The 13493-nt window shown below is 33.5% G+C and overlaps 2 protein-coding genes and 2 pseudogenes across 2 annotated transcripts; all 4 read right to left on the reverse strand.

Annotated features, from left to right (window-relative positions):
- Positions 1-263: 263 nt before the first annotated feature.
- On the reverse strand, positions 264-1636 carry LOC148587046 (uncharacterized). Its single transcript, XM_088514170.1, has 3 exons — positions 1024-1636; positions 821-986; positions 264-729 (listed from the first exon to the last, which is right to left on the reverse strand). The coding sequence occupies exons 1-3, from the start codon at positions 1634-1636 to the stop codon at positions 264-266; spliced, it is 1245 nt and encodes a 414-aa protein (XP_088370296.1).
- Positions 1637-1853: 217 nt separating this feature from the next.
- On the reverse strand, positions 1854-2899 carry LOC148587047 (L10-interacting MYB domain-containing protein-like; annotated as a pseudogene).
- A 2274-nt stretch (positions 2900-5173) lies between these two features.
- On the reverse strand, positions 5174-6499 carry LOC148587048 (uncharacterized; annotated as a pseudogene).
- Positions 6500-6775: 276 nt separating this feature from the next.
- Positions 6776-7767, reverse strand: LOC148587049 (uncharacterized). The gene is made up of 2 exons (XM_088514466.1): positions 7600-7767; positions 6776-7327 (listed from the first exon to the last, which is right to left on the reverse strand). The coding sequence occupies exons 1-2, from the start codon at positions 7765-7767 to the stop codon at positions 6776-6778; spliced, it is 720 nt and encodes a 239-aa protein (XP_088370592.1).
- Positions 7768-13493: the final 5726 nt, after the last annotated feature.

The following is a 13493-nucleotide window of genomic DNA, read 5'->3' on the forward strand; positions in this document are numbered from 1 at the left end:
TATAAAAATGATTAATGTTAGCTTTCACAAGTAAAAATTATTTTGTAATGGTTTATGTAACAAAACGTCAACATATTCTTTCTTTTAAAAAAAAAAAAAATTATTTAAATTATTTAACACTTCAAATTATTTAACACACTTTTTAACACCACAACACTTAAAACTATTTAACACATAAAAAAGAACAACATTCAAGGAAATCCTTACAACATTTTAAGTAGTTTATAAAAAAAAAATTAAAATTTTTTTTTAAAAAAAAAACATTAACGGGTCATAAGTAGATTAGCAAGATGATCATGCTCAATGTTCATAGAATTTTCATATGATCTCTCTGATTGTTGTATGCTTGACTCATCTTGTGTTTCGTCATCGCCTATACTGTCATTAGGTAGTAAATCCTCATTATCATCATATGGTTGGAACTCAGCATCCTTTATTGCATGCTTCCTAATGAAGTTATGAAGAACCATAGACGCCACCACGATTTTCACTTGTTTATCATAAGGAAAACTCAGCATGCAATGCAATAACTTCCACTTATTTTTCCAAACTCCAAATGTTCTTTCAATAGTGCATCTAAGTGATGAATGTGCATGATTAAAAATTTCATGCATACCCCTCGGTTGGCTTCCGCGACGAAAGTCTAGTAGATAATACCGCTCTCCTTTGTATAGCCCCATGTATCTCTTCATATGAAGATATTCTGCATCTACCAAGTAATACTTTCCTACAAAAAATATAAGAATAACAGTTATAATTTTTTTTTTCTTCATGTATAATTCATAATTGTTATTTTTATTAAATACAAACCTCTAGGACTCTAGGTGGGTGTGGAAATCGCAATTCTTCCTTTCGAATAGCTTCCAAAAAAATGCGTGTATCATGTGCAGTACCTTCCCATCTAACCCAAACAAAGGTGAAACACATACGAAAATCACAAACAGCCATAACATTCTGAGTATGAGTCCATTTTCGACCAATATATGCTATTTGGCTTGATGGAGAAATTTCGACCAATATATGGTATTTGGTTTGATGGAGAAATTTTAACTGGCACATGGGTTGCATCAATGGCTCCAGTACAATCTTTGAAGTATGGCCAATACCGCTCATCATCACGAATTTTTCTTGGAACATCCCTAAACTCCTTATCAATAGGATTAATAATGTCAACCGCCATTCTTGAAACAACCATTAAAACATGAGTAAAATGTCTACTAACTGTTTCTCCTGAATGTTGAAACCTTTCTTGCACTATCCTATTCCCAAGCCCATAGCCTAAAGTAATAAAAAACATAGCTACCAACTCTTCAACAGTTAATTTCCTAGTACCTCTTAAATGATATTTTTCCTTCAACTCTTTACACAAGTAAAGGAATACGTGTATTTCCATTCTGAAATTTTGTTTGCACCTATCAGGATTACCTTGTACAATCTCCATAACCCACTTATAACCTGTTTGAGAATAGGTCCTACAAGGTTCCTTTGCAATATATGGCATATAATAGTTCTCAACAAATTCTACTGCTACAGCTACTAAAATAAAAACATCATTTTCATTTTCATTTTCATTTTCCTCTTCACCATAATCACTATCACTTGTATCATTTTGAGTGCTATAATCATTATTGTCCATGTCTGTAAGGAAAACAAATAAAGAAATAAACACAAAATAAATATATAAGCACCCATAAAAATAAGAAAAACATCATCCAAACATAGTTATGAAATATTATAATATACTTACCTTAGTACACAAATCAACACATAAAAAAATAAAAAAATAACATTCAAATAAATCCTTACAGGTTCTCAAATAGTTCATAACAAAACAACATTAAAAAATAACAACATTAATCCATGCTACGACGGTTAATTTCTCTATTTCTCATTTGCTTGATAAAGTCAATCTGCAACCATGGCTCTTTAATAGTCACAAACATCCCTCTATGTGATCTCTTAAGAAATACCTCTGTTGCAAACTTAAGGATATCAATGTCATTTTCTCTTTCAGCAATCCCCCGAACAACATTCATGACCTCTTCAATATTACATCCAGGCTTATCATAGCTCTTAGATGTCACTGTATTCTTACTTTCTATTACATCACAAATACGACTCAAATGTTGACTAACAATTTGAACTCATTTCTTTCTTTTCTTACATTGAACCACAAGACCAAACTTCTTACTTCCTTTATCCCGCGTATCTAAATCAGTAGGAATATCATAAATACCATGTGTATTGAGATTTGGTTCATCATCCAAAACATCTAAACCTTCTACAACATTGTCATCTACATTAAGCATTACTTCTGCATTATCTATGAAACTAATATCATTAGGAACCAACCCTATAGATGGTGCCCAAGATCCCTCCTCAGTGGCAGTTATATCTCTAAACAATATTTTCACCTTCATTTTAAACCTGTCGTGCGAAACTTGGTTGCTTCTGGAACTTCTTGTATTTAGGTATATGTAAAAATCAATAATAAACATTTGTGCAAATCATTTAAATAAAAACAAACAAATACAAATATAATACCTGCAATTTTTTTTTCCCACCAATCATCGGGTGCATCAATTGTCTTTTTCACCGGATCCCATCCAAGGCCAGTTTCCTTCCCTATCAATCTCTTCCAAATGTTCCACTCTTTTTTCAAACTATCCCACTTGTTCTTTAGTTATTTATAGCAATATTATTTTTCAGTTTTTTCATTAAATTTATCTATCACATATTTCCATCCTGTCCTATTGAAATGTGTTCCTGGGCGGTTAGCAACATGAATCTCAGTAACACATATGTCAAGATAATCTTCTAGCATTTTTTCAGTCCAAACTACTTTCTTTCTCTGAGTATTTGCCGTAACAGCAACGTTGCTTTGACCTTTTTTACTCATTTTGTCACACAATAAATAATCTGATAAAATTATAAATAAAAAGTGTGTTAAACACTATTAACAATTAAAAATTTGTTTAAATTGATCAATTGATAGAATGAAAAAAAAAATCATATTTACATAAATAATATACATGTCCATCACACAAAAGGGCAATATCAAAAAATAATGGAATCAAGTTTTTGCAACAACAAAAAAAAACATTAAATAATTCACGTGAATTAATTATTTTTTTATGCCATTATCACTTTCCCCTTTCATAAATTTCATATATATATATATATATATATATATATATATATATTGAGCATGTTTCAGAATCAAGTGTTGCAAAGGACAAAAACATGAGTTGGTGGTGAGAGAGAGAGAGATTATATATATATATAATGAAGTTGCTGAAATCAAGTTTTGCATGAGTGTTTTTGCTTAGAAAAAAAAAATTTAATCGCAAAGATGAAGGCATGACTCGGTGGTGTGTGTGAGAGAGAGAAAGAGATTACAAAATATATATATATATTGATCGAGCATGTTTTAGAATCAAGTGTTGCAAAGGACAAAAACATGAGTTAGTGGTGAGAGAGAGAGAGATTATATATATAAAATGAAGTTGCTGGAATCAAGTTTTGTAGGAGCGTTTTTGCTTAGGAAAAAAAAAATTAATTGCAAAGAAGAAGGCATGACTCGGTGGTGTGAGAGAGAGAGAAAGAGATTACAAAATATCTCTACCAAATCTCTGTGGGTCGCACACGTTCTTGTCCTTTCTGTTGACAGAAGGGCAAGGCTATGTGACTTGAGAGTGTGACGTGTGAGAGAGAAAGAAATAGTGAGATCTGTAATTCAAACGGGACGACGTGCTCCACCACGTGAAGATGCAAAAAAAGCAAGTGGAAAAAGGGGCCGCATCATAAACAATGCAAAAAAAAGTGCTTAGAAAGAAAAAAAAAAAAAAAAATTCCAGAAAAAAAGCAAAGTAAAAAAGCCATCGTGTCTCTCACGTATATCTCTCACTTTGCTAGTCCTCAAAGTATATCTCTCTCCCTCAATATTTTCTTCCATCTCTCGCTCAGTAAACCAAACACTCAAAAAACAAGCCAAAATACATAAATCTCGTCTCTCTGTCACTTTGCTCAAAAAACCATACTACTCACCATGATTTTTCTCTTTCTATATAAACACCTTCTCTTGGTTATGTTTTTTGTAGCCAAGAACGTCAAACTTTCGTCTCTCTTTCTCTCTTTGACCGTCGAAAGAACAAGAGTATATAGAAATCAAAAGAAAAATCAGACACACCACAATATGTAGCTCTCAAAGACAGGTGACGGGACTCACCAGCTCTTAAATTCAGATAAGGGTTTGCAGCTCTCAAATTCCCAAAGGAGGCGCAAGGCATGAAAAAAATTTGTATATATATTGGTAATGTTGTAAATATGTGAAATATTTTGGATATTTTTGGCATTGTGTTATTTTCATTAAACAAAAACTGCGGCATGCCTTTTCCATTTGAAGTGCGTTTGGTCAAAAGCCCCAAATTGGAGCTTGTGGCTAAACGCTATGTTCAACATTTGGGAGGACGAAAAGCTCTTTATTTTAAAAAAAACCAAACGACCTATTTTTTCCTTGAAAGTGCTTTTTGGAATCTAAAAGCCCTTTTGGTGCTCTAAATCCCAGTCCCAAACATGCTCTTAGAACCTGTTTGGGATTGCGGTGGACAATACAGCTTTTGGATATAGAGCTTTGGCCTGTGAGCTTTTGGCAAAAGTGCTATTACTGAAAAGTTGTTTACATGTTTGGTAACTGCATGTCTTAAGTGTTTTTCTGATATTACTGATGCTTGGTAACAAAACTAAAAAAGTACTTTTAGTTGCAAAAATGACAATAAAGGACATGTAATGATTTTTTTTAGTATAGGCTAAAAAAATCATTATCAGTCCCACCAAATATGTCATTTTACGTGAAATCATTACATGTTTTTCAATAAAGGCCTAAGGTTGTTAATGATTTTTTTTTTTTTCCATTTTATAACCTTTTTATATAAAAATGTTTAATGTTAGCTTTCACAATTAAAAATTATTTTGTAATGGTTTATATAACAAAACGTCAACATTTTCTTTTTTTTGTACTTATATGTAATAAAAAGTCATGTCAATCATTTTCTTTCTTTCTTTTTTTAAATTATTTAAAGTATTTAACACATAAAAAAGAACAACATTCAAGAAGATCCTTGCAACATTTTAAATAGTTTATAACAAAAGAACATTAAAAAAATAATAATAATTAACGGGTCATAAGTAGATTAGCAATATGATCACGCTCAATGTTCATAGAATTTTCATTGAACGTCTGTGATTATTGTATGCTTGACTCATCTTGTGCTTCGTCATCGCCTATAATGTCAGTAGGTAGTAAATCTTCATCATCATCATATGGTTGGAACTCAGCATCCTTTATTGCATGCTTCCTAATGAAGTTATGAAGAGCCATAGACGCTACCACGATTTTCACTTGTTTATCATAAGGAAAATTCGACATACAATGCAATAACTTCCACTTATTTTTCCAAACTCCAAATTTTCTTTCAATAGTGCATCTAAGTGATGAATGTGCATGATTAAAAATTTCATGCATACCCCTCGGTTGGCTTCCGCCACGAGGATGATACCGCTCCCCTTTGTATGGGCCCATGTATCCCTTCATGTGAGGATATCATGCGTCCACCAAGTAATATTTTCCTACAAACAATATACGAATAACGATTATAAAAAATATTGAAAAGTATATTTTTTTTCATGTGTAATTCATAATTGTTATTTTAATTAAATACAAACCTCTAGGTGGGTGTGGAAATCGTAATTCTTCATTTCGAATAGCTTCCAAAAAAATACGTGTATCATGTGCAATACCTTCCCATCCAGCCCAAACAAAAGTGAAACACATACGAAAATCACAAACAACCATAACATTCTGAGTAGGAGTCCCTTTTCAACCAATATATGGTATTTGTTTTGATGGAGAAATTTTAACTGGCACATGGGTTCCATCAATGGCTCCAATACAATTTTTGAAGTATGGCCAATAACGCTCATCATCACGAATTTTGCTTGGAACATCCCTAAACTCCCTATCAATAGGATTAATAATGTCAATCACCATTCTCGAAACAGCCATTAAAACACTAGTAAAATGTCTACTAATTGTTTCTCCTGAATATTGAAACCTTTCTTGCACTATTCTATTCCCAAACCCATGGCCTAAAGTATTCAAAAACATAGCCACCAACTCTTCAACAGTTAATTTCCTAGTACCTCTTAAATGATATCTTTCTTTCAACTCTTTACACAAGTAAATGAATACGTGTATTTCCATTCTAAAATTTTGTTTGCACCTATCAGGATTACCTTGTAGAATCTCCATAACCCACTTATAAACTGTTTGAGAAGAGGTCCTACAAGGTTCCTTTGCAATATATGGCATATAATAGTTCTCAACAAATTCTACTGCTGCAGCTGCTAGAATAAAAACATCATTTTCATTTTCATTTTCCTCTTCACCATAATCACTCTCACTTGTATCATCTTGAGTGCTATAATCACTATTGTCCATGTCTGTAAGGAAAAAAATAAAATAAATAAATAAACACAAAATAAATATGTAAGCACCCATAAAATTAAGAAAAAGAGATATCTACGTAGTTATGAAATATTATAATATATTCACCTTAGCACACAAATCAACACATAAAAAAAATAACATTCAAATAAATCCTTAGAGCTTTTCAAATAGTTCATAACAAAACAACATTAAAAAATAACAACATTATTCCATGCTACGACGGTTACTTTCTCTATTTCCCATTTGCTTGATAAAGTCAATCTGCAATCATGGCTCTTTAATAGTCACAAACATGTCTCTATGTGATCTCTTAAGAAATACCTCTGTTGCAAACTTAAGGATGTCAATGTCATTTTCTCTTTCAACAATCCCCTGAACAACATCCATAACCTCTTTAATATTACATCCAGGTTTATCGTAACTCTTAGATGTCACTGTATTCTTACTTTCTATTACATCACAAATCCGACTCAAATGTTGACTAACGATTTGAACTCCTTTCTTTCTTTTTTTACATTGAACCGCAAGACCAAACTTGTTATTTCTTTTATCCCGCGTATCTAAATCAATAGGAATATCATCAATGCCATGTGTATTGAGATTTGGTTCATCATCCAAAACATTTAAACCTTCTACAGTAGTGTCATGTTCATCAAGCATTACATCTGCAGCATCTATGGCACCAATATCATTAGAAACCAATCCTATGGATGGTGCCCAAGATTCCTCCCCGGTGGCAGTTATATCTCTAAACAATATTTTCACTTTCATAGTAGAAGCCAAACCTGTCATGGGAAACTTGGTTGCTTCTGAAACTTCCTATATTTAAGTATATGTAAAAATCAATAATAAAACAATTTTTAAATCATTTAAACAAAAACAAATAAGTACAAATAGAGAACCTGCAATTTTTTTTCCCACCAATCATCGGGCGCATCAATTGTTTTTTCACCGGATCTCATCCAAGGCCAGTTTCCTTGCCTATCAATCTCTTCCAAATGTTCCACTCTTTTTTTCAAACTATCTCACTTGTTCTTTAATTGTTTATAGCAATATTGTTTTCCAGTTTTTTCATTAAATTTATCTATCACATTTTTCCATCCTGTCTTATTGAAATGTGTTCCTGGGTTGTTACCAGCATGAATCTCAGTAATACATATGTCAAGATAATCTTCTAACATTTTTTCAGTCCAAACTACTTTCTTTATCTGAGTATTTGCAGTAGTAGTAGCAATGTTGCTTTGACTTTTTTTACTCATGTTTGTCACACAATAAAAAAGTATGTTAAACACTATTAAAAATTTATAATTTATTTAAAATGCTGACTTTGATAAAATGCAAAAAATCACATTGACATGAAAAACATGCATGTCCACAAACAAAATGGCAACAATAAATAATATTATCTCAAAACAATTAACTAGTATTATTAGCTAATGTTACTTTTTGGAGAACTCAAGTAAAAAAATATAGATCAAAAGTGTCAACAATAATAATAGAAAAGTAATAAATTTAATAAAAGAGACAGCAACCATATAATACTCGTTGATGGCGTATCGATGATTTGTTCACCTGTTATATATATATATATATATAATTGCTACGTGTCTTTTGCATGTTAGAAGCAAAAAGACAAAACACCAACACATAATCACACAATAGGGTTCATAGAGAGAAGAAAGAAAAAAACACCGAAATCTATATTTTATTTATTTACTAATGAAACTGACAAATAAACTCAATGACAAAAAACATATATATGCCAAAAAATAAAATAAAAATAAAGACAAAGGTATGGTAATTAACTAAACATCATAGAAAGAAAAAACATCAAAGACCCAGTCAAACAAACATGTTTGAGGCCTGCTGTGATGATTAGAGATCCAAACTGCATTTGGTAGCCTTAAAGCTAAATTTTATAAATTTAATTCCTCTTTCCAACTCTCCCTCCCTCTCTCTCCCATCACGCTACACTCTCTCTCCACCACAAACATTGTATGATATTTTTGTAGACCCTCTTTTTGTGTGAGTGACCAAATGGTCAATAGAGTAGTGTGTTTTCCAACTTTCCCTCCCTCTCTCTCCCATCACGCTTCACTCTCTCTCCACCGCAAACATTGTCTGATATTTTTGTAGACTCTCTTTTTGTGTGAGTGACCAAATGGTCAATAGAGTAGTGTGTCCCAGCTACATCACGTGGGCTACTGCCAAGGCTGCCATCTTTCTTCTTTTTTTTTTTTTTTTTTTGACTGCACACTACACAAATTCAGAAGCTTCTTTGTCTCTCACTTCACACTTCAGTACCCCTCTCTCTCTCTCACTCTCTCCTCTTCACCATCAACCCCATACGTACACAGTGAGCTAACAAAAAAGAAAGACCCTCAAACCCAGATTTAACTCCAGATATCTATGTGAAAGTAAGGCCCTCAAACCCATATTTTATCTTTTTTCTTTTCTTATTTTTTCGTGTATTTATTTATTTATTTCTGTTATAGGTTTGTGTAGGCATTGGAAAGAAAGAAGAAGAGAGAAACAAAGTCAAGAGAGATCTTTTTTCTTTTCTTATTTTTTCGTGTATTTATTTATTTATTTATTTTCTGTTATAGGTTTGTGTAAGTACTGGAAAGAAAGAAGAAGAAAGAAACAAAGTCAAGAGAGAACGAGTTCTTACATACCAACAGAAACGAGAACCTCAACTTGGATCTCCCTCTCTCTGAAGCAATTCCAACAGTGGCAACAAGAAGGAGAAGTCGAAGGGTTGGGAAGAGACGTTTATAAAGGGACTTGGTTGTAATTACATGAAATTGGTATGGATATTTTGGTATGTTAATAAATTTATTTAATGAAATCTGCGGCGCACCTATTCTTCTTCCAGTGCGTTTTGCCAAAAGCCTCATTTTCAAGCTTTTGGCAAAACGTGGTATTGAGTGTTTACAAATTCAGAAGCGCTTTGGCAAAATTTTACCAAACAACCTAATTTTTCTTAAAACGGGCTTTTGAGGAAACAAACGGACTTTTAGGGGTGTCTACCGCACACCCAAACATGCACTTAGTATGGGCTTCAATTAAAACCCAACAAAATTTGAGCAAATCACACTATCAACCTTTGACTCCTTATTCTTTATTGAGTGGTGACTCAATCTTCAAACAATGCTTGTAGTTACCTCTTTCATAGCTAGAAAAAGAAAAAAAAGTTACCTCTCACGCAATAACAACAAAAGGGCTTGAGCTTGGTGTGACGACCCGCTTGATTAAAGTGTGACTAAATTTTTTTTTTTTTTTTTAAAAAAAAACATTACCCACAACAAAGCGGATTGTCACAGTGGCATGACGATACCGCAGTATGCCATGAACCCATGCATTAACCTGATTGACAATATCATATGCCATACAGAGCTACATGCATCATCAATGATTCATCAGAGTTCATATCTTTGCAGCAGAATATAAATAACATAACACATAACATAACATATCAGAACTGATTAATACATCTAGGTGATTTAAAGCTTACATACAAAAGAATGGCTATACAAAAGTGTCACATGCGACACGAGCCATATACAAAATAACAAAGTCTAAGCATATACATGAATGTTCTACAAAAATAGGACTATTATCTAGTCCAACAAAATAACATCTGATGCATTTCTACTTCAAACGTTGTAGTAACCCAGATACATAGCTACTGGGTCATCCTCAAGAGTCTCCGCACCTGCATCAACATTAACAACATCGTCTGCACCACGGGAATCACCACCACCCATGATTCAGGCGAATTTATGAGCCCGCTGTCTCCATGAAATAGAGACGTTCAGTAGTATAAAACTTACTAGGCTTTCCAAAATAACTATCATTTGAAAACATACTAAATTAGCTGTGAGAGTATACGTAAGCCCAATCTTCAGCTCTCGGACATGCGCATACTAACCCATCTAACTTTATACATGCTTATAAATTAATAGCTTAGTTACACCTATAGACGTGCATTCACTATTTTGGGTGAACACAAATCCATAAGCTTGGCTAATCAATAAAACATATTCAAAGTCATCATATATCATCTTATGCAACTATTCATATCAATATACATTATGCGCAGTTGTATCTCCTGCGCATAGGCATACGGATACGCCTAGTATAAAAATCATCATATGCAACCATTCATATCAATATACGTTATGCGCAGTTACATCTCCTACACATAAGCATACTGATACACCTGGTAAAAGCTCATATAAAACCAATCATCATTATCATAAAATCATATGCTATGTATGCTCATGCAACATCATCACCTCATATATATATATAATATCATCTCCTTCATATCATCCGTCATACGTATATACATAATATAACATCATCTCATCATAACATCCACAATGCATATACATATATAACATCATCTTCTCATAACATCCACTATATATATATATATAATATCATCTCCTTCATATCATCCACCATGCATATATACATAATATATCATCCATGCTCACACTCATGCCATAAATGCTCATATGCTATTTTATAAATCATTTCATAGAATCATACTCATGACATAAACATCATTTTATCTCGTAAACTCATAAAAGCTCATAGAAACCTTTCATCAAATATTTCATGAAATATCATTAAATTGATAAAGAACCATAAAACATATTTTAAACCTTAAAACATAGTATCCTTCGCCCAGTAAGTAAAATACTTACCTTGTTCAGTTGAGTACCCTCCAGTGAACTCTTGACTCAACCGCGATACACCTAAGCACTCACAACATAAACACATAATTAAGCTCTATTCTTAGCTTAACAACTCATACTCTATAAAGATACTTGAGCACTACAAGTATCACGCTCCATTAGGTAACCCAATAATTATTATTCTACGACCCTATCAAACTTTATGTTTATCCACATGTTTACTATTAAAACTCATTATACCCATCTACTTATCTATTTACTACTTATCCCATTAAATACTTATTTACTACCTTATCTACGTAACATTTATATATCCATTCCCATTGTCGTTTACCCTAATTTATAATACTCATAAACAATTACAATGTCGTATTAGAACCTAAATCCCATAGGTATCAATTTCCATGGAATCCCATGAAAACCTAGGATTAATTAACACTTTAAATGTAATTAATCCATTCAAACAACATTCTTAGTGTTCACATACCAAAAGCCCAAAATTAATTCAAACCATATAAAATTAGGGTTTATGTTCATACTTTACCATATAGGTAAAATTAGAGTTTCAACTCATTAATTAAATAACCCAAAACTTGAATAATGCATAGCAATCCACTATACATAAAAGCCCCACATTAATTTTAGGAATTAGGTTTCTTATTAAAATTCCCCAATTTTCGGACCTAATTAAAAATCTCCTAAATCATTATGATTTCATCACTTTTTTTTTTTTCTTCTCCTTCTTATTTCTTTCTCACAGCCAGTAGCACCTCTCTCTCTCTTTATCTGCAGCTCTTTCTCTCTCTCTCTCTCTCTCTCTCTCTCTCTAGGTTGTATGTATGTTTGTGTGGAAGAAGAAAGAGTGAGACAAAGGGGAGAGCAAAAGGGGCTGCATAAGATGAGGGGAGGGAGAAAGAAAGAAAGGAAAGAAAGAATGTGGGAAAGGGGGTTGTGCGTGAGATGGGGTGAGGGAGGAAAGAAAGAAATGAGAAAAGAAAGAGAGAAGGGAGGGGGGGGGGGGGGGGGGGGGGCTACACATGGGACCACCAAAAGGCTAGCCTTTTTTTTTTTTTTTTTTTTTTTAAACTAAGGAGATAAGGTATCTCCAATGGCCAATGATAGCTTGATATGTGTCATGAGATAAGATTCTCTTTCTATTTTAAAGCCCCAACTATTTAGAATTGCAAAATTTACCCCCAATGGTGGACAAAGTTTTCCTCCAAACTGGGTTGGAGGAATTTTCTTCAATCTAATCTATAAAACTAACACGTGTCCCATGAACATGTGAGATGCACATGTTTTTTTAATAGAAGGGACAAAGTTGGAATAAATTTTATAAAAAACTCATGTGCATCTCACTTGTTATTAAAAAAAGAGATACATGTCACTTTTATAGAGTAGGTTGGAGGAAATTCCTCCAACCCAGTTTGGAGGAAAACTTTGTCCTAACTAAAAAGCCTTGAGGCAAAGCCTAAATTTTCACCCTTCCTAATTATACGTACGCTAGGGGACCACCCGTAGGTACGCACCTGTCTTCAATGAGGACGCACGCTAGGGGACCACCTGTACGTACGTTGACCAGTCTTTGACCTAGTGGGCAATACCCCATAATGTACGCCTGAACCCTTTTACCCAATGTGTGATAGTACCCGTATGTACGCTGACACCGTAAAAAACAGTTTTAACCCATTATCCACTTTTCCCGACAATGTCACGCCTCCCACCCCCTCTTCGTCACCTCAACCTCTCTCACCCCCAGAAAACCCTAATATAGTGTGAGGAGTGATTTTTGTAAAAGGAGGAAGAGCTTAGAGGAGTTGGCTATCATCCAAGGTAACCCCTTGTCCATTTCCATAGCTTTCATGTTGTTCTTACTACTTTCCTAATGTTATGCGTTTTAAAGACAATATGTTAAGCTTTTGTATTCTTTTTTCTTACAAAACCAAAGAAACATTTTCAAAAGAGTTTAAAGCACCTCTTTGATTCTTTGTGTTGCATGATATTGAGTTTTCTTACAATGCATGTGTTTACTTGATAGCCTAGGATAAGATGTATAAGCCCTTAGATTGAATAGAAGTCTCAAAACACGGTTTGGAGCTGTTGGCCGGAATACCTAACTCACTGGCCGAATGTACGCTCTCGAGGCCATACGTACGACTAGAGAGTAGGGCACCCACCCTTAGTTCCACTTATGCAAACTTAGGGTCCAGCAACCCCTTTTAGATAGGACTTAGTATTATACTCGTAGAAGTCCTCTAGTGTTGCGTGTGACGATGTTT

This window comes from Corylus avellana, chromosome 3 (assembly GCF_965113065.1).
Source record: "Corylus avellana chromosome 3, dhCorAvel1.hap1.2, whole genome shotgun sequence".
NCBI classification, from domain to species: domain Eukaryota; kingdom Viridiplantae; phylum Streptophyta; class Magnoliopsida; order Fagales; family Betulaceae; genus Corylus; species Corylus avellana.

Coding starts and splice junctions, on each gene's coding strand:
- LOC148587046 (XM_088514170.1), bottom strand. CDS start 1,636: ATGGACAATAATGATTATAGCACTCAAAATGATACAAGTGATAGTGAT. Junction 987..1,023: donor TTCTCCATCAAACCAAATAC/CATATATTGGTC, acceptor CAAGCCAAATAG/CATATATTGGTCGAAAATGG. Junction 730..820: donor CGATTTCCACACCCACCTAG/AGTCCTAGAGGT, acceptor TATATTTTTTGT/AGGAAAGTATTACTTGGTAG.
- LOC148587049 (XM_088514466.1), bottom strand. CDS start 7,767: ATGAGTAAAAAAAGTCAAAGCAACATTGCTACTACTACTGCAAATACT. Junction 7,328..7,599: donor ATAAGACAGGATGGAAAAAT/GTGATAGATAAA, acceptor ACTTAAATATAG/GAAGTTTCAGAAGCAACCAA.